Source organism: Eutrema salsugineum, unplaced genomic scaffold (genome assembly GCF_000478725.1).
Source record: "Eutrema salsugineum unplaced genomic scaffold, Eutsalg1_0 scaffold_2, whole genome shotgun sequence".
NCBI lineage: Eukaryota > Viridiplantae > Streptophyta > Magnoliopsida > Brassicales > Brassicaceae > Eutrema > Eutrema salsugineum.
This window is the reverse complement of record NW_006256829.1, coordinates 2,568,794-2,587,636: the sequence shown is the minus strand read 5'-3', so window position 1 is coordinate 2,587,636 and position 18,843 is coordinate 2,568,794. Positions and strand designations below refer to the sequence as shown.

Sequence of the window (18,843 nt, the reverse complement as noted above, 5' to 3'; positions counted from 1 at the left end):
TTACGTTTTTTTCTGGCAATATCTTTTATTTGTTCTTTAGATAATCTTTTACGAGTCGTATATATACACAGTGCTCGTTATACATCGAGAGAGTTAGACAGTTGATGGTATTTGGAGGAACTCTTAAGCACAATTCAGTCATGGGTTTGAAGTGTAAGTCTCAAATCTCCATCATCATAATTAAGACAGAAAACCTTTTGAGTATTTTTGTTGTTGCTTTCATTGTTTCTGTTTTTTTTTTTTTTTTTTTTTTGTCTCTTTTGAGTAAGATTTGCCAGATTAGAATTCAAAGTTCTCACCTTTTTGGTTAAGCTCGGATTGCTTCTATGTTTAAAGATTCTAAAGTCTGATTCTTCGTTTAAGCAATCTTGATATGTTTTTTTGTCAGGTCTTCTACCATTGCTTTTACTGTCATTGTTGATTGCTGATTGTGCCTCAAGGCCATTGTATCGTCTCCCAAGTGAAGCAAAAGATGGAACCAAGAAACCGCTTCAGACTTCTCGTCCATTCAACGTTGCACACAGAGGATCAAACGGAGAGTTCCCTGAAGAAACTGCTCCTTCATATATGGTATTGGAGTTATATAAAATTTTCTACCTTTACACTAATTCGGTCCGGTTTCATCAAGATTCTTATATCTTGGATTTTTTGATTTCTTGCAGAGGGCCATTGAAGAGGGCGCAGATTTCATAGAAGCAGATATTCTATCTTCAAAAGACGGTGTTCTTATATGTCATCACGACGTTAATCTCGATGATACAACCGATGTTGCGGACCACAAGGAGTTTGCAGACCGTAAGAGAACTTATGAAGTCCAAGGGATGAACTTAACCGGCTTCTTCACTGGTAACTTTAAATACACTACAAAAAAAAAAAAAAGAGAGATTGATGAGATTAACAATGAGATTGATGAACATTCCTTGAATAGTTGATTTTACTCTCGACGAGCTGAAAACACTTGGGGCTAAGCAGAGGTATCCTTTCAGGGATCAACAGTACAATGGTAACATATTTTCTCTTCTGTATATACTTTGAAATCTTCTTATGTGCAATTGAATTATAAAAGACAATTTTGATATAATCAGGTAAATTCCCGATTATTACTTTCGACGAGTATATTTCGATAGCACTGGATGCACCTAGAGTTGTTGGGATATATCCAGAGATCAAGAACCCGGTTTTCATCAACCAGCAAGTAAGCAAATCGTAATCCAATTCCAAAAAACCATATCAAAACTTTAACTTTCAAGTCATTGATGATAACAATTGGAGAGGTTGTTGAATTGGTTTTTTTGAAAACTTCTGCAAGGTGAAATGGGCTAATGGAAAGAAATTCGAGGATAAAATTGTGGAAACTTTGGAGAAATACGGATACAAAGGCTCATATATGTCTGAAGATTGGCTAAAACAGCCAATATTTATTCAGTCTTTTGCTGCAACTTCGCTAGTTTACATTTCAAACTTGATAGACTCACCAAAAGTGTTCTTGATCGATGATGTCACTATTCTAACCCAAGACACTAATAAGGTCTTTTTACATTACTATCTTCGTTTCTTGTTTACGTTTTCTAAATCAATCAAAATTGCTTAATATCTTAAGATTAATGAGTGTGAATGCAGACATACGCGGAGATTACATCAGACGAATATTTGGATTACATCAAACCATATGTGGTTGGAATTGGTCCATGGAAAGACACAATTGTTCCTGTGAACAATAACCGTCTCATGACACCAACGGATTTGGTTGCAAGAGCGCATTCTCGTAATCTTCAGGTTTGTGGATAGGAGGACTCAAACTTAATGTCTCTAGCTAATAATCATTGATTTGTTTCTCTAAGCTTCACTTTGAATAATGTTGTTGCTACTTGCTAGGTCCATCCTTACACATACCGTAACGAGAACCAGTTTCTGCATTTCGGGTTTTATCAAGATGCGTATTTGGAGTATGATTATTGGATCAACAAGATTGGTGTTGATGGCTTGTTCACTGATTTTACTGGCAGTCTACACAATTTCCAGGAATTGAGCTCTCCTTTGCCTAAGCTTCAGTGATTCTCCAATGGAATTGGCTCTTTTTCTTTGCCTTCTTTAGCTAGTTTATTTCTTCTCTTAGAAAGTTTTGTAGAATCCTTGGAACTTTTCATTTTCTTCATTTTAATAATTAAAAAAAATGCTACTATTTTGTTCCCAAAGACACTAGTTTAGCTGGCCGTAGAAATACTTATGATACAAAGCTTGGGACTTTTAGGTTTTAGCAAAAGCTTCTACAAAACATGTTAAGGTTAGAATTACTGAGATGTCTTGTTCTTGGAAATGTCTTGGAGCAATAATCTTGTTTCAGCAGCAAAATCAATCGGAGAAACACCTTTTACAGTTATCCGCTGTCTCTTCTCGCTGTTATACTCTTGTTTAGAAACACTAACGCGGAAGAGATGAGATGACCAAGTAGCTTCTTTCAGTTTTGTCTGAAACTCATTCGCTTCACCTTCCTGGAGAAACCAAAAAAAAAAAAAACATTATACAATTTAAGAGTTAGGAATGATCTAAGTCTTCTAAATGGTTTTAGTTTTCTTACCTCTGATGATTTTAGTTTATTGAGTTCATCAGCTGTACATCCAATAATCTTTTCTGCTTCGTCGTTGAATGCAAAACACCAGGCTTCACCGGTTGAATCAGAGGCTTTCACCGCCATTATATACCTAATCAACACCATTAAGTACACAATTAAACCAGACGAGATCCAATCTCTATTCTTGAATGAAAATTTTATGAATCTCAGTATCATCTCACCTTAAACTGCACTCTTCATCCTTTTTCTGACAACCTTCACACCAATAACCAGAGTCCATTGCTTCAGTCACTTTCTTGTTACAGGTCTTGCACGCACGGTACCACATTGTCTGGTCTGGCTTGATGAAGCTTATGTAAGCTCTAGTACTGAAAAATACAGGCTGCGATACAAATACAAGACCACATAAACCAACTTTCCTTTCTCGCAGTTCTTAAATTTTGCAAGTGTTTGTTAAGTACCTTTTCCTCGCCTAAAGACGGATTGCTTGTGAAGTGAGAAAGACAGACTCTGTCCGAGTACATGGATCTTGATCCATTATTGGCAGAAGAGCTAATACCAGAGCCAATAGTAGACATAGATGTCTCTTTACCTTCAGAATCATACCAAGATTTCAACTTTGCAGCTTCTGGAGAATCAGGATTTATCACCACATTACTCCTGCTGACAGTGGACAATGACACACCTAGAAAAATCGGTTTCTATCAGCACCCAATTTGACAAAAGTGTCTATTTTCACTTAAAATAACATTTAAGATTTACCTTGAAAATCTCCAACTTTGAGAGACTTAATTGCGATAATAGGATAGTTATCAGCCATATCTAGCAGTTCTTGCCCTAAGCCAGTTGCTAGGTCGTTCCAGAGGGACACCACAACAGTTTTCTTCGTCTCATCAGCTAAAGTGATATCCCTCTTTGGGATCATCTCATTGTCATTCTTCCTCCTAATGCTCATCGTCGGAGAAACACTTTGGACAACGCCAATAACATCTGAATATGAAATAACATTCATGTGGCTAATTATAATCCTAAACCAGTATTTACAAACAAGAAGAGTACTATAGACGAACTGACTCTTACCAATAAGCTCCTTCTGATTCACGTATGCACCCAACTCATCAATAGGTACAAAGTTGAATTTTGTTTCAGGGATAAACATTTCTTCGCTCCTAGCTTCTTCAACCTCTGAATTTTCATTGAGAGTCATCTCATAATCATTCTGAACCGTCTTGAACTGCTTATTGGCAAGCTTAAGTGATCCCCTCGATATATAATAGACCTTTCCCATCTGGAATGTGTCATAAAACTTCCTTGCAGCTGCGTTAAACATCGTTGCCTGAATCTGTGTTCCCTGGATTTTCAATCGATAAAGAAAATCAATCACCACATAGAGTGTAAGACAGTAATGAGAGCTATAGAGTTTGTCAAAGCAGCCTTACTTCCTCATCAGTTAGTTCTACATTAAAGACGCATCCTTCTCCTCTAGCATTTTTGTAAGTTCTCATGACTGCTTTGTTCGTGACGCGGACTTTAATGGTCCAGCTTCCTTGGTAAGGATTTAAGGAAACAAGCGGATGAACCCTCCTGGTTATAGCCATTCTTGCAGCTGGCGCAGCACTAGAAAAACCATAGAGGTTGTTTAAGCAAAATTCATAACAACTTGAACAAAGAATGTGAATCAAAGATGTTAAAGAAAGATTTGCCTACTTTGCCCTCTGCTCATTGATTATCTGTGAAGCTGATTTCGCAACAAACTCCTGCTTCGATTTCAACATTATGCCGGTGGATGCTTTAATCTCCGCCTTAATCTCAGCGTCAAGTGGAGGAGCAACAGCCTCGCATTTTGTTACAAGCAAATATCTGAAGGAAAGAGATGGACAAGACAAAAGATTAATTATGTATTCATAACAAGGCTCTGATCATCAAAGAAGCAGAAGAGACTATTACTTTTCTTCTGATTTGCCTGGAATATCGTTGGCGGTATAATCAAGGAGACGAATCAGACCCAGATTCTGGATCTTTCCAGAGATTATATCAGATCTAAAAGTCGCAGGTAGCATTGCTTTAATCTTCATCTTTCCGTCATTAGCATTAAACCTGAGCAACAAATTGACAACATCACATATCAAGACATTTCATTGAACTAATAAATTCGATATAACGCACAAATCACGCGCCCTGAACAAAACTCTGTATTATATTCAAATCTACAGAAAATTAAGACTTGGCAAGACGCTAACAAAAACCCAGATCTCAAACAGGGAAACCCTAATCTATAACCAGAATCGGAACTCTAATTCTGAGCATATCAAAAATATATCAAGGAAACAAAAATCAGCAAATCGATCTCAAACTCGGGTGATGAATTGATAGACGACAATAATCAAAGTAAAACCGAGACCGATCCCTAAAGCAAGGTAAGAAACTTACGTATATCGATTTCCAACAGGTTTAAGATCCACGACTTGAACGACGATCTCAGGTCGAACCGAGGACGAATCAGTGGATTGATTCGACAATACCGTCGCAATACCATTTTGGGTCACTGAGTTCTCCATCTAATCTCTATTTCTCTCGAAGAAAACCTAATCTGTGTGAGAAGAATACAGGAATGATTAAGGAAGCAAAATGGTTTTGTATACGGAACGCCTTGCGCGGGATCTATTAGATATTTTGGTTGATTATTCCCGCCGGTTTTTCTTCTCTTATTTTCAAAACTTCACCGCTTCTTCTCGTCTCGCCTCCTGTTTCCTATTTTTTTGGCGCCTTCTTTTTAAAACCTCTGAAGCAGCTAGAAGGTTTCACTTCTTTTACCACAAGTGCTTGTTTGCAAAAATTTGTACTTAAAGTTTAGCTTAATTACGCAGATATACAATACAATTACTCTGGCAAATTGAGGTATATACATTGAGTTTGACAAAACAGTTTTTCTTTTGTGTTCAGCTTGTTTGGAGCTGACAAAACAAGTCTCAGAAACAATGAGAACTTGAGCTGATGCTTTTTTTTATGGATTCTTTTCTATTTCTTCCATGAGATATAGCATCTTCTGGGCATTAAACACAGCAGAAGACCCTTGTTTTGTTTTCTCAACAATTTGCTTTATCAGTTGCTGCTCCATCTCAAACTCAAACTCTCTATCTTCTTCTTCTTCGTCGTCGCTCAGACCAAGAAGATCTTGCAGCCTGAAGAAATTCACGTCCTCTGAAGTTCTTGAGGAACCCTTTATGTAATCTTTATGGCTCCAAGGTGAGCTTTTGCTTGTGAAAGACAACTCTTCTTGCCGCTCAGTCTCCTGCATCTCATATGGTAAATCGTCTTCTTCCGAATAATCGTTTATATCCATCAGTTCCTCGTATGAGTCATTGAATGCATCAAGTGCTTCCCCTGCTAAATTCATAACCAGAGGTTGGATCTCTGCAGGATGATGCTTCTTCGCTATATGAGCTACAGTAACTGGACGGTTTGAGTCTCTCTTGTGATTCATCACTTCATGGCTTTTCCAAATCCTTGACGATGGTTTCTTATTATCCTCTGATTCCATGACTAACTGCTCCAATTTCCTCTGGCTCTCTTGTAAGGCGACCTCAAGTTCTTTTATCCGTTTCTCGTAACGTGAGTTGATAACTCCGTGCAGACGCAAGCTTAACTCACGAGGTGAGACTGTATAGTTTCCTGACTCAGGTGTCGCATTTCCACTAAGTTCCTGGTTGGATTCGGTGTCATTATGCTGCCTTTCAACCCGATCATCTCTCAGCTCGCCCTGCGCAAATTCTACTTCAAAATCCGGTTCCAGCTGCAGAATTGAGAAACAGTTTACCAACTGATCAAATATCAGCTTCAAGTAATTGCTTACCGGATTTTGATATCACAAGTAAATGCAATGCTCAATTTTCATAAATGAAGAAACCTGGTTCTTTACTAACGTGGGACAACTTATAGAATGAATGAACATGATCGACTAAAATGAGACAAATGATTGAGTGAAAGCAACGCAAATAGAATAAGTAAAAGTACAGAACTCACCTCAAAGACATCTGAGAGTCTTGTCTCAATGTTGGAGGACTTCATGTTCATCTCCAGCCTTTCAAGTTCAGCTTCAAGCTCTGCTTCAATTTTACTAATAGATTCCGATTTCTCTGCTGCCTTTTCATCACACTGTTTCTCACCATTGTGTAAATCAACTTTCACTGTCAATGAGTCATTCGCCTTCAGCTCATCTTCTAAACCCTTTACCAAATTCTCTGTCTGCTTTAACTCTGCTTTGGCGTTGTTTACTTCCGTTTGGTTTGCTACAAACGATGACATTATCCCAATCGAAATCCCAACGCATAGCAGCAATGCTGCATCATTTGATCCTGAAAAAAAAAACAGAAATCCAGCTTAACATGTGAAGTCTTCTCTTTAGTCAGTATAAACAAATCTATAAAAAGGTAGCATGAAGTTTACCAATCCCACTATCAGATCTTCTACTCGCATTCCCAACTCTCCTCTTAGCATAAAGACCCGAAGATTCCAACTTCCTTAGCTGAGGAATTCCACAATTCGGGACTCGCTGGCAAATACAATCTCCTGAGTTCTTGCTAATTACTTTTGTACCATCAGTAACAACCAATGGCCTCGAAAGTGAACCACAAGGTGATGGAAACGGGCTACGCATCTCCATGAAGATTTTCTCTCTATGTGACCGAGACATTACACTGTTCTTCTCCATAGAAAAAGGTTTGATCAGACTTGTATACCGCTGCTTTCTCCTAAGAAATGCTCTGTTCCCAAAAGAATCTGAACAAATTTCCTCATTACCCGAAGCTGCTTCCACTCCATATACATTTCCACATTCGGATACATATAAATTTCCCACATTTAGGCAATCCCCAATGTTTTCTTCGTTTCGTTTCTTGGCTCTTTCCAATTTACTAGCCGAGCATCTGGGAGACTCTGGCTTCACGTTAGTCAAATCTTCAGAAGAAGACTCGGGGAAGTTTCTTTTGCCTCTTGATACATTTTGCAGATGCTTGGTTATGTATCCTGTAGCAGCAGTGGCTGCGATTAACCATAGATCCATTTTCTTCTCTCTTTGTCCTCAACAATCATGAGAGCACTTGGTTTCTCTCCAATCCAACTCCACAGACATTAGACCTCATCGAAAATATTTCCATCAAATCAAAAATCGAACGAACTCACTCCAAGCTTTAGAAACAAAGACTCAGGCTTTCGATTTTTCAGTACCAACCCGAAGAACGAAGCTAGAACTAAGCATAAAAGCTACACACATAGGTTTAATATCACAGAACAGTCCCGAAGGCGAAAAATCCAATTCAAGAGCGAGGTTTAATTCTCAACCTCAGAAACCCGAGACTGTTGCAAACGGGTCTCGGTTAATTCGATCCCGTTTGAAGGCAATGGCCAAAAACCCTAATTTACCATTTCATGCCGAAAATCGAAGTACTGAGCAATACACATCGGAGAAGCCCAGAAAAAGGCTTCGATTTTCCGTCAAAGACAAGGTGATGGGCATTGATCAAAAGAAACCGAGAATGAAAAAAAGAATTTGGAGCTTTGAGAGTACAGCAATGGATAATCTGGAGGATTAAACTTCCAAGAAAGAAAATTGTCTTCTTTGTTTCGAAAATGGCGATAGGCCGGCAAGTCAGTGAAGAAGCCTTACGAGCTGCCAAGGGTTACTACTAGAACTAGTACTTCCGATTAATAAATTATATAATAAGATAACAGATAATTCATAATGTAAGAAATAAAAATAAAAAATATGTATAACTCTCTTAGAATGATAAATAAGAATGAAAACGATGAAGAATAAATTCATTCGTCTATGCTGTATGATGGAATGAGGAGAAAAGCTTCAATTATTCACTGAAGCAAAGAAACTTAGGAGAAGTTAACACTAATGTCTCAATCAAAAGCCAAAAAAATGTGGTTGTGAGCCAAAATTAGTCATGAATTAATCTACATGAGGTGTCTAATTTTGTTGTTGGGAATGTAAGAGAAGTAAATTCGTTGGTTATTTAGTGTCGAATGATGCATCACCAAGCAAGAAACAACTACTGCAAAGAAGCCAAACAAAAATAATATGTGGTTCTTTGTTTCTTGCTTGGAGATGTATCATTCGACACTAAAGAACCAACGAAGGTTTTTTACGCGACATAAACACATGTCTGAAATGTATTGTCAACCAATCCTTGTTGCGATAGCTGAGGCACATACAAGAGAATGATCCACTGAAACAAAGATACAAGAAATAAAATGATCATATCTTTTATCATGGCTCAAGTGTTTTTTTCTCCGATAATCATGACATTAGGGCATCTATGTGATGCGACGAAGACACTATGACATATTCGCAAAAATTGATTCAGATGTCGTTAGTTTACGCAATAAATTACAAAAAAAAAAAAGTCAATGAACAACAGTATATATATGGCGTATTGAAATCACCATAGCATATACAAGTTTGACCAGAACAGGATGTAACAAATATATTGACCAGCTCTACGCCAATCATAGGTTTATATAACAAGTGTGCCAAGAAAAAAAGGGTTCATAAGTGAATTAAGTAAATGGCAGCGGATCGACACATGTCTTAGACCAGGTCCAATAATGGTCCGTTGGACGGATTTGGCTCAAGTTCACAGACGAAATAGATTTAAAAAAAAAGAAAAAAGGCTCAAAGTCGATGGATCGGTCCGTCCAGAAGAGGTTGATGAACCCGCATCCCAGACATGTGGCGAAGCGTGAGAGGAGGAATTTTCGCGTCAATTTTGGGGAAGGAACAAAATTTTTGCCCAAAAATTCATCAGTTTTTTTTATAGTTTGTAATATATTGTATTCTTTTTTTAAATAAGTGATGTTTTATTTTATTTATAAAAAAATTCCAAAAAAAATAATTATTAATATAATATTACGGATGAATCCCATAAACGAATTTACTATTGGAACTTCAACCATAAACTAAATTTATTACAAAAACGAAAAAAAAAATTATATATTATTTTAATCAGATGAACCCCATAATAGGATTCTTACATTTATGGCATGTGTCATTAGCATTAAACTATGCAGTAAATTATGAAACAAGTAATGGATTGTTTTTTAGACGAGATTCAAAGAACTACTTATTGACAGCATACAAATTATGTGTACATAATTGCTGGGTTAATAAAAACTAAAAATGCATTAATTAAGCAAAAAATTATTAAATCATTTTAGATATTTATTTTAACATTAACTAAAAATGTATTAAAATGTTACTTAGCCAAAAAAAAAGTTAAACTGTTATATATATATATAGAGAGAAAAATATGGAAGGTTATTAAGCTCTTATATATAAAATTTTTAAATCTAAATAAGAAGTTAGTTTATCTTTTTTTAGAGAAAAAAATTGTGATTGCAAAATCCATTATTACTATAAAATTATCGCAAAACTGCCAACTAAACTTTTTAAGTACATTATAATAGATCTAATCAACCTATCATATTTTCAGCCGTATGCATTTTTCATTAAATCTCATCATTCAAATTATAAAACCCGCAAAATGTAATTGCGCCGGAATTTTTCATGACAAAATAAATCAGCATTTTGATGAGCAATGTAAAACCAGCATTCAAGAGTAAATCAACATTTTCTGCAATATCATTATGGGAGCTCACAAAAGAAATGTTGAACCAGATACAAATTTCGAGTTTAACCAACCAAAAAATACAAAATTTGAGTATATTTTAAACATTTAAATATGATAAGAATAAAACAAGAAAACCAACTCAATTACTCAAAAGAGTGAGTTCCAAGTGGGACGCAGAGTAAGAAAGAAAGAATGTCAATGAGAGGACTGTCACAAGACAATGAAGCCCAACCTTAATAAGCCGGTAAGTAACTTGAAACCCAAGGAAAATGAAACTCTAAGAACCCTAAATACTGAAACAAAGAAGCTCAGGAGAAGTTAACAATGTCTCAATCAATCCGACGAAATACACAAGGGTATGAGCTTTGAGGTCCTTAACGACGGTTAATATCTTCAATATCCTCTACTAACAAAAAAAAAATAAAAATTACAATATGGAACACAGGCACAAGATCATAACCAGATTGAACCAAATTTTGTGATTTTACCCGGAAACCGAGGAGTCCGTGGTTTTCTCTTTGGAGAAGGAAAAGCCAGAAACTGCGGTTTGCGTTTCTTTCTTGGTGATACATCATTCGACATCAAATAATCGGTTGCTAAATCCTTGATATCGTTGTCAACAAGATTCGATATGTGTAATGCACGACTTGGGGATCTGCACACTTGACATAGCCACATGTCTGGGACAGATCGTAAAGAGATCTTTGCGCAATAACTGAATTTACATAAGCGAACGATCCGTTGAAAAAAATGGAACCAGAATATTACATATCTTTTTATGTATAAAAGTTTACTCTACACAAATACAAGAAATGAGAGTTATCTTACGTACATATGCTCTCTGACTTCTCTGCAATTGAAACAAGTCATTATAAATTTCTCAACGCCGATATCCCCACATATGTGACAAGGCTCCTAGGTAACAAGATTGAATAAAATCAGCAGATCACAAACCAATCAATTAATTTTAATATAGAAAAGATGATGATCAAGAATTATCTGACCAGCAAAAACCTTTAGAATCTCGTGAATCAATGATTAAAACAAGAAAAAAATGATATGATGAGCTAATCAAATATGATTCTTCTTTACTAAAACAATAAAACAGTTCCAGATTCTTCTAGGCAGAGATCTTTGGTGAAACAATCAAACAGTTCCAAATGCTAATTAATGGATTCTTAAAGACGATCAGAGGAGAAATCATTTAGAGAAGACCTAACGATAGTTTCTTGTGTGTGTTTTTTCTTATAATTCCCTTTTACCGCAAGACTTAATTTTGTCCCAGTTCTCGAATCTTGGAGATAAAAGAAATCAGATCTTACTGATGGATTATTGTCTCTGCTCTTCATCGATTCTTTACATAAAAAAAAGGATCTTCAAATGGCGTCGAAAAGAAATTTAGATATTAGAAGAGCGGAAAAAGGAGAAGAAGGAGATCGTCTTCTTGAAGCAGTTTTCTCCCCAAGTCCAACTCTCGTATATAAAATAAAATCCTCTTCCGATTCTTTAGATTTTCCACAGAGGGGACACTCTAAACGACCAAGAGTGTTCTGTTCCACCAAGTACTCCACAAACCAAACCGTACTAAACCAGACAAGCTCGAATTAAACCAATATAGTTTAGTATATAAACGGGTTTTCAATTACTTAAAACCGAATTACAACCAAAACCAAAATAATAAAGTTTCATACTTAAATTTAATTTGTTGCTAAAGATCAAAGATATTGAACCGAAACCGAATTCGTACCAAGGCGATTTGGTTTTACATTGTTAATTGTTTTCCTACAAACCGAAAAATTAAAAAGCATGAACCGAAATCCGAATTGAACTAGAAGTACATAACTTTTGGCTTTAAAACAGTAAACTAGGGAAAGACATCCATCATCTTCAGAGCATCATCATCAAGACAGAAGACAAGAAGAGGAAGAAGGTGTTGGACTTAAGGAGCGCAAAACCGCTGTTTTCGGTTGAGTAATCCGGGTTAAACCCGGTTCCGGTAGCATCAGTGACATTGCCTCCTAATAATCCGGTGGTTGGTGTGCCAGTGTATGGACTGTTTCCGCCAGGAAATGTGGTGATAGTGTTGCTTCCTTTTGGACTGCTTTTGCCTGGCGTCACGGTGGTGCTGCTTCCTCCAGAGCCACTGTTTAATCAAAAATCTTTAACTGTTAGGCCTCGATTCTTTTGTTTGCATTTACATTTCATATGCATTTTTTTTTTCTATTCAAGCGAACACACATCGGTTACGATTTGAAACAAAAATTAATTTTAAATTGTTATGCAAATGCATACAGAAGGCTATTTAGCGTTTGAAACACTAATTTAGTACTAAATTAGTAAACTTGTTATTGTTTATCTTCATCATTAATGCGGTTTTGAAAGAGGGAAAATTATTAAAAAGTGCCTCAAATAAAGGTGAGTTGACCATATTTAAGCAACACAATAAAATTCCTGCAAAGAGACACAAGTCAAAACACTAAGTATGGGTCAAAAATTTATAATCACCCTAGAAACTTTATAAGCAATTGAATTGATTATGGATGTGATCTAAAGCTAGGTTACCTTAAAAGAATACAAAAAGTAACTGTGCACTTTTTGACCCTGATCAACCAGTGCGTTTACTTTTTCTCTTTGCAAAAAATAAGAATTATAATTTAATCCAACTTCAAAGCGTAGTAGTAAACACAGGAGATATAATTTGTTTGGCTCTTCTTCAATTTCTAGATAAAGTCAGCAAGAGAATATATATGTAGAAAGCAAGGAACCTTACCTTGCACTAGAAGGGAATGGACACCCTGAATAACCTGTGACAAAAAAGTTCACACACGAAAAATTGTCAAGAAAGAAACGATCTTAATCTACTGTAATCAAATCAAACCTTCAGACTTTACTAAAATCTAGTCTCTACTTGATTCTTTCGTATACTCTCTAATTTTTAATATTAATGAGTAACCAAAAAAGACCTTTAACGTTCTTTGACTAAAAAAATATAAAAAGTATCAGATCTCGAGAACTTACTGGGATCAGTGGTGGTAGGAGTTGCAGTACCAGTGAAATTACAAGACTCAGAAGCCTGACCTTTCTTTTGAAAGAAGCTATTGACAGCATAGTTACAGTGAGCCCTAACATTGTCAGGGTTGAAGCAAGAACCCTTTGGGTGAGTTGGGTTACAGTCCGCTCCATTCCCACAAGCATAGTCTAGTGTCTTTTGTAGCACTGAGTCACTCAGTCCTGTTTTGCACACACACCATGTGGCACCTACCAAAAGAAAACTGTAAGTGAAGCCAAGAAGATTTTAGAAAATCTTGTTTTGAGGGGTTTCAAACTTTGCTAGTCACCAACAAGATTTGCAAAAGAGAGTCAAGTAAGATAGTTTCTTCGTCAGGCAAGATTTCTGGCAAATGTGATATGAGTTCAAGGACATTACCGACTTTTAGGATAAGTTCTAATATTAGTTTTAAACTGGAGAGCCAGAAAGAACATGAAAGCTAAGAGGGAGAGAGAAAGAGAGAGACCAATTATATAAACAAGAGGACAGTGATGAGCTAGGAACCGAAAGGGTTTGATTGAAATTGAGTTCCCATCAATAGACACATTTAAAAATAAGAGATAAGGGATGTAAGTGAAGAGCGAGAGTAATTCTTACTACAATGGCCAGCCATGAGGAGACTCAGAAGATAGAGAACCAGAGCAGCCATGGATGGAGTTCAGAAACACAAATGTCAAAGAGAGATAGATAGATGGAAAAAGGGAAAGATAGAGAGATATTTTCTATTCTGATATTGTAGAGAGGAAGAAGAAAAGAGAGAGAGAGTGAGAGAGAGTGATGCAAGCAGACACAAGTGTGTACTGTATTGAGATTGAGAGTGACTACTTTGTTCCGTGACTCTTGTTTTCTTCTCTAGCCCTTCTTGAGTCAGCTTTTTCATTATTGTAGCTCTCTGTGTGAACTTGTAAGTACATATTTTTGAAATTTAAAATTATAACAAACCTTTATGATCTCTACTAAAACAAAAAGGAATGGGAATCAATGAGAAATTTCGACAAAAAAAATAAAATAATAATAAGTAAAGAGATATAGCCAACTGTACAGTATATACATGAATATACATATTTGTAGACCTTTAGAGCAACGGTCTTCATTATTTAATAACAAAGGGAGACAACAATTACTATTTATAATTTTCAATTGTCTACAAAAACTTACTATTTATAACTTATTGGAAAATGCCAAAGTGAATGTGTCATGTAACATGTGTTGCAGAATTGCAGGCTGTGGTGGTGTTCCACCTTAAATATTAAAGATGGAAAAGTCTGATTTTGCTTGCAGAAAAAATGTAGAGGCTTAAATGCATACGGTATTGTAAGGAAAAGGTTTTTATTACACTCTTAATACAACATGCTGTACAGTAAAAAATGAAAAATACACACGATCAAAATGACAAATTATCATATTATATGGACGAAACGTCGTCGTATGGAAAATACAGCAATCACGGGTCGGGTCTGCGGATTGGGTTTCGAGAGCCATCGTCTTCTTCCTCGGAATCGGATCGACGACGCAGACAACATCGCCTTATCTAGGGTATACAACAAATCACAACCTTTTAATCTACAAAATTTGGTGCTACACCTTCTTATATTAAGCTTACTCCGGACCAAATTACGCCATTTGAAACTTTATTTTATGGCAAGCTTTTAACTTTCCATTTTAACAAAAAAAAAAAAGAAAAAAACATTTTAACTTCCTCTGTGCAAGACCTACATTGTCCGGCAAGCAAACTTGAATTTAACCCGACCCGAGTCCGTAAATACCCGGGGCCAACCTTGGCTTAGGATGCACCACTAAAGGAACCGCTCTTTGCAGAGTAATCCCATAAGCCTCCTCCATATTCAGCTTCTCCGGAGTAATTCCTCCGGCCAATTCCCAATCGAATCCGTGAACCAGCGTCGCCGTCAGTAACTGAATCGTCCGTAACCCTAAACTCAGACCGGCACAAATCCTCCTCCCGGCTCCGAACGGTATAAGCTCGAAATCGCTTCCTTTCACATCGACGCCGAATTTTTCTCCACCGGGTAAAAATCTCTCGGGTCGAAACGATAACGGGTCGGACCATTGATCCGGGTCACGGGCTATGGCCCATATATTTGTCAAAAGAGTCGATCCTTTCGGGATATGATAGCCGTTGATCTCACAGCTCTCTGATGCGATGTGTGGTAACGAGAGTGGTGTTGGTGGATGCAGCCTGAAATTCTCTTTGACAACCGCCTGTTTAAAACCAAAACCGGTTTCAACAAGATTAGCTCTATTGATCATTAACCAAACCATTTCGAATTCCCGGTTTGATTGAACGGTACCTGAAGGTAAGGAAGCTGAGAAAGGTCCGACTCGTTAATGGGCCTCTCACGCCCCACAACGGTATCAAGTTCTTCTTGGGCACGGGTCATTATATCCGGGTGTCGGATCAGCTCAGCTATGGCCCAGTCGACAGTACTTGCTGACGTGTCAGTTCCAGCCGAAAACATGTTCTGTATTTAAGGAAACAAAAAGATCAAATAAAATGTTTCGCCACTACATGAACGATATTAAGAAATTAATAAATACGAACCAATAGCAAGGCTTTAATTTCGATATCCGTTAGGCTTCCTCCGTCACCGTCAAAATCAGTTCCTTTAAGCGAGATTAAAGTGCTAAGCATATCTGTGTGCTTTTGATCTTGACCGTTCATCATCTCGTGCTCTTCCAAAATCGACGATAGAAAAGCGTCGAATCTCTTGTGTAGCCGTTTCATTTTACCAGCGACGCCTTGTAAATCTAAACAATCAAGTGCCGGCACGAAATCTCCGATGTTGAATACTCCGGCGAGAGACATCATCTCCGTCACCATCGATCGAAACTCCTCAGCTTTGTGATCGGCTCCGGCACCGAACAATCGCCGTCCGATCATCTCTCTTCCAAGCGCGTTGATTACACACATGTTCACCAACTGGCCTAAGTTCACGGGCTTCGTGCCAGCACGCGATAGCTCGCGCATGAGCGTTCCAACCTCTTCCTGGTAAAATTCAGTTTTACTTCTTTAAACACAATTATAAATCTTTTTTGTCCTTCAACATAGTTATCACTGAAATGAAATCAATCTAAAACTCGTATCAAGAGTTATAAAATATATTATATCATATATTTTTTGTTAGTTACACCTTGTGCAGTTATTAGTTATTAGTTTATAGATTTTAATTGATCTAGATCCAAATATAATTGGACACTTTTAAAAAAATATGATTGGAAATAACCACTAAGTTAAAAATATTCAAGTGGAACTAAAATAACATGGTTTAATTCATATTTTAGTTTTTTATTTTATTTTTAGCTGAAAAGCAGTTTCAAATATGTTAAAATCCAATAAGAAATAAAATTACTATTAAAATTCTATCAAAATTATTAAAACGAACAGAACATGATTTTAACACACTACCATCGTGTATTTTACTCAGCATATTTTAGAACGAAATGCAGAAGAAAAACAAAAATTTCCCATAATAAGCCCCACATATTCTAAATTTGGAAAACTTGTGATACACCTTATTTAAGAAAAAATGTGGTCCATACATGATTTACTAAAGTAAGTTTTCCTTGCAGTTTATAAATTTTCAAGTTTACATGGATGTCATCAGAGTTACATCGTACAATACATATACGTCAATGACACTATTGCACAGTTGCACTTATGCCTATTTTTCCCGTATATAATATATGCGTACTTACTCGTTTTTTTTTCTTTGTTTTTGCTAAACATTGATTTTATATGCATACTTTAATACTTATTCGTTTACATTGATTTTATTAAAATCAAATCAAAAAGAAACTTTATACTTCTCTACGAAGATTTTTTCTTAAATACCAAAGTTAGTACCATAGTTATTTATAATTATATAAATAAATTTACTATAAATATAGAAATTAACGACATGATTAAAAATCCACAGGTGAGCTAGAGCGTTAGGAAATGAGAATAACGTTTATAACTAATTTTACCTGTCGAACATGTTTGAAATCTTCAAGGGCTTTAGCAGAAAATAGATGAACAGAACTAATCTTCCTCAACATTCTCCATCGTTGTCCGTAAGGCGCAAAGACAAGATCTTGATAGTTATACGCCATGTGTTTGGCTCCGGAGTTAGGTGGTCGGCTAGCGAAATTGGCATCGTGGATTTTCAAGAACTGTTCGGCCACGGATTTAGAGGCAGCGACCACGACGTCGGCGAACCCTAAGCGCAGGTAGAGGATTGGGCCGTATGTGGTTACCATGGCGGCTAGGGTTTGATGGGGTTTATGTCCCATGTGAGGGAGGTTTCCGATGATGGGCCATGGGTTTGGGCCTGGTGGGAGACGGTGGTTGCGGCGGAGAGAGAAGAGGAGGACAAGGAGAAAGATGAAAGTAGCGAGAAGGATTGTGATGAATAGAGTGGTCATAGTGTTGGGTTTGAATGGTAAGTGAGAAATGAGGAATAACAAACATAAGCTATAAATAAAGGGTTTTTTTTTTTTTTCTCAGTTCCATGCATGTCTCGGTAGTCGGTTAGGTATAAATTGGTTTTTAAAAAATAGTTCTAAGACTAGTAATTCGTCTCATATATATGTATATAAAGGTGCTTTTTTTCTAAGACTAGTAATTGGTTTGAATGAATGGTAATTGAGAAATGAGAAATAACAAACATAAGCTATAAATAAAGGTGCTTTTTTTTTCTCAAATCTATGCATGTCTCGGTTAGGTATAATTTGGTTTTAGAAAAATATTTACTGATCAAAGACTACTAATTCTCATATACAGTAATATCTGGTTTAATAATTTGGTTTTAGAAAAATATATCTATATATATAAAGATAGCTTTTCTCTCTTCTGGTGCTGCCACCTCAACAGCCACCTCAGCAGCCATCTATGCAATTATTTTTTTAAAAAACTTTTAGTTTGTCCGGTTTCTTCAGTTACGGCAAATGATGAGACACTTTAAATAAATCAAATATCACACTACCAGAAACTAAAATTAAACAAACCATATGAACGACAACAATCACGGAATCACCATCAAAAGAGAATTGCATAAACAGATTTTTCGACAGAAGTAATATTTTCCAGAAAAAAACTCAGCTCAGCTTAACCATAAACGCTGGACTTTTCTACCAATCCCAAAAAGGATCCATGAAATCCACGCCAAATTGGAGTCACCAACGGCACACCCAAAAAACCCATTCCAAAGCTGAGAAACTGATCAGCTCCCCAATATGATGACGAATAGAGGTATATCTAAGAAATCATGGGAAGGGGTTAGACCGGCACCGATTCTGGAAAAAAGCACTGCAAGAGTGGACAATACCGAAATAAACGTCACTGAATCACCCAAGGAAGAAAGAGAAGGAGGATGAAAAAAATGACTCAATTAGAGACCAAAGGAATGGGTATGAACAAAAGGTTGGTCCGACCAAAATTTCAATCACCCTCTTTCAATTGAAGCACCCTCTATCAACAATAGAAGAGTTTTGCCAACATTTGAGAGAGCTATCGATTAATACCTACAATTATGAAGGGCTAGAAACGGACACAGCTTTGTATAATCAAAATGAGATTTCATAAACATCGA

General features: G+C 36.6%; 6 protein-coding genes across 9 annotated transcripts; 1 reads left to right on the top strand and 5 right to left on the bottom strand.

Moving 5' to 3' along the window:
* Positions 1 to 92: 92 nt before the first annotated feature.
* LOC18017003 (glycerophosphodiester phosphodiesterase GDPD6) lies at positions 93 to 2,073 on the top strand. The gene is made up of 8 exons (XM_006399227.2): positions 93 to 153; positions 389 to 570; positions 663 to 846; positions 929 to 1,003; positions 1,086 to 1,195; positions 1,310 to 1,528; positions 1,621 to 1,776; positions 1,876 to 2,073. The coding sequence occupies exons 1-8, from the start codon at positions 105 to 107 to the stop codon at positions 2,053 to 2,055; spliced, it is 1,155 nt and encodes a 384-aa protein (XP_006399290.2). The 5' UTR covers positions 93 to 104; the 3' UTR covers positions 2,056 to 2,073.
* LOC18017002 (replication protein A 70 kDa DNA-binding subunit B) lies at positions 2,068 to 5,156 on the bottom strand. The gene is made up of 10 exons (XM_006399226.2): positions 5,003 to 5,156; positions 4,520 to 4,669; positions 4,280 to 4,432; positions 4,012 to 4,189; positions 3,653 to 3,923; positions 3,335 to 3,562; positions 3,034 to 3,257; positions 2,794 to 2,954; positions 2,579 to 2,702; positions 2,068 to 2,492 (listed from the first exon to the last, which is right to left on the bottom strand). The coding sequence occupies exons 1-10, from the start codon at positions 5,128 to 5,130 to the stop codon at positions 2,292 to 2,294; spliced, it is 1,818 nt and encodes a 605-aa protein (XP_006399289.1). The 5' UTR covers positions 5,131 to 5,156; the 3' UTR covers positions 2,068 to 2,291.
* A 305-nt stretch (positions 5,157 to 5,461) lies between these two features.
* On the bottom strand, positions 5,462 to 8,237 carry LOC18017001. Its single transcript, XM_006399225.2, has 3 exons — positions 7,019 to 8,237; positions 6,596 to 6,927; positions 5,462 to 6,365 (listed from the first exon to the last, which is right to left on the bottom strand). The coding sequence occupies exons 1-3, from the start codon at positions 7,632 to 7,634 to the stop codon at positions 5,577 to 5,579; spliced, it is 1,737 nt and encodes a 578-aa protein (XP_006399288.1). The 5' UTR covers positions 7,635 to 8,237; the 3' UTR covers positions 5,462 to 5,576.
* A 1,993-nt stretch (positions 8,238 to 10,230) lies between these two features.
* On the bottom strand, positions 10,231 to 11,706 carry LOC18017000. Of its 4 annotated transcripts, XM_024156558.1 has the most exons (4): positions 11,529 to 11,665; positions 11,039 to 11,121; positions 10,695 to 10,921; positions 10,231 to 10,609 (listed from the first exon to the last, which is right to left on the bottom strand). In XM_024156558.1, exons 1-4 carry the CDS (start codon positions 11,553 to 11,555, stop codon positions 10,581 to 10,583), a joined length of 366 nt encoding a protein of 121 aa, XP_024012326.1. In that variant the 5' UTR covers positions 11,556 to 11,665; the 3' UTR covers positions 10,231 to 10,580. The 4 variants fall into 4 exon arrangements, 1 of the variants encoding a protein (XP_024012326.1); XR_002899645.1 differs by having other exon boundaries at positions 10,231 to 10,868; positions 11,529 to 11,706; XR_002899644.1 differs by having other exon boundaries at positions 10,231 to 10,921; positions 11,035 to 11,121.
* A 210-nt stretch (positions 11,707 to 11,916) lies between these two features.
* Positions 11,917 to 14,082, bottom strand: LOC18016999 (PLASMODESMATA CALLOSE-BINDING PROTEIN 2). The gene is made up of 4 exons (XM_006399223.2): positions 13,853 to 14,082; positions 13,225 to 13,464; positions 12,977 to 13,010; positions 11,917 to 12,349 (listed from the first exon to the last, which is right to left on the bottom strand). The coding sequence occupies exons 1-4, from the start codon at positions 13,902 to 13,904 to the stop codon at positions 12,094 to 12,096; spliced, it is 582 nt and encodes a 193-aa protein (XP_006399286.1). The 5' UTR covers positions 13,905 to 14,082; the 3' UTR covers positions 11,917 to 12,093.
* Positions 14,083 to 14,570: 488 nt separating this feature from the next.
* LOC18016998 (flavonoid 3'-monooxygenase) lies at positions 14,571 to 17,677 on the bottom strand. The gene is made up of 4 exons (XM_006399222.2): positions 17,240 to 17,677; positions 15,816 to 16,259; positions 15,565 to 15,735; positions 14,571 to 15,475 (listed from the first exon to the last, which is right to left on the bottom strand). The coding sequence occupies exons 1-4, from the start codon at positions 17,675 to 17,677 to the stop codon at positions 14,996 to 14,998; spliced, it is 1,533 nt and encodes a 510-aa protein (XP_006399285.1). The 3' UTR covers positions 14,571 to 14,995.
* Positions 17,678 to 18,843: the final 1,166 nt, after the last annotated feature.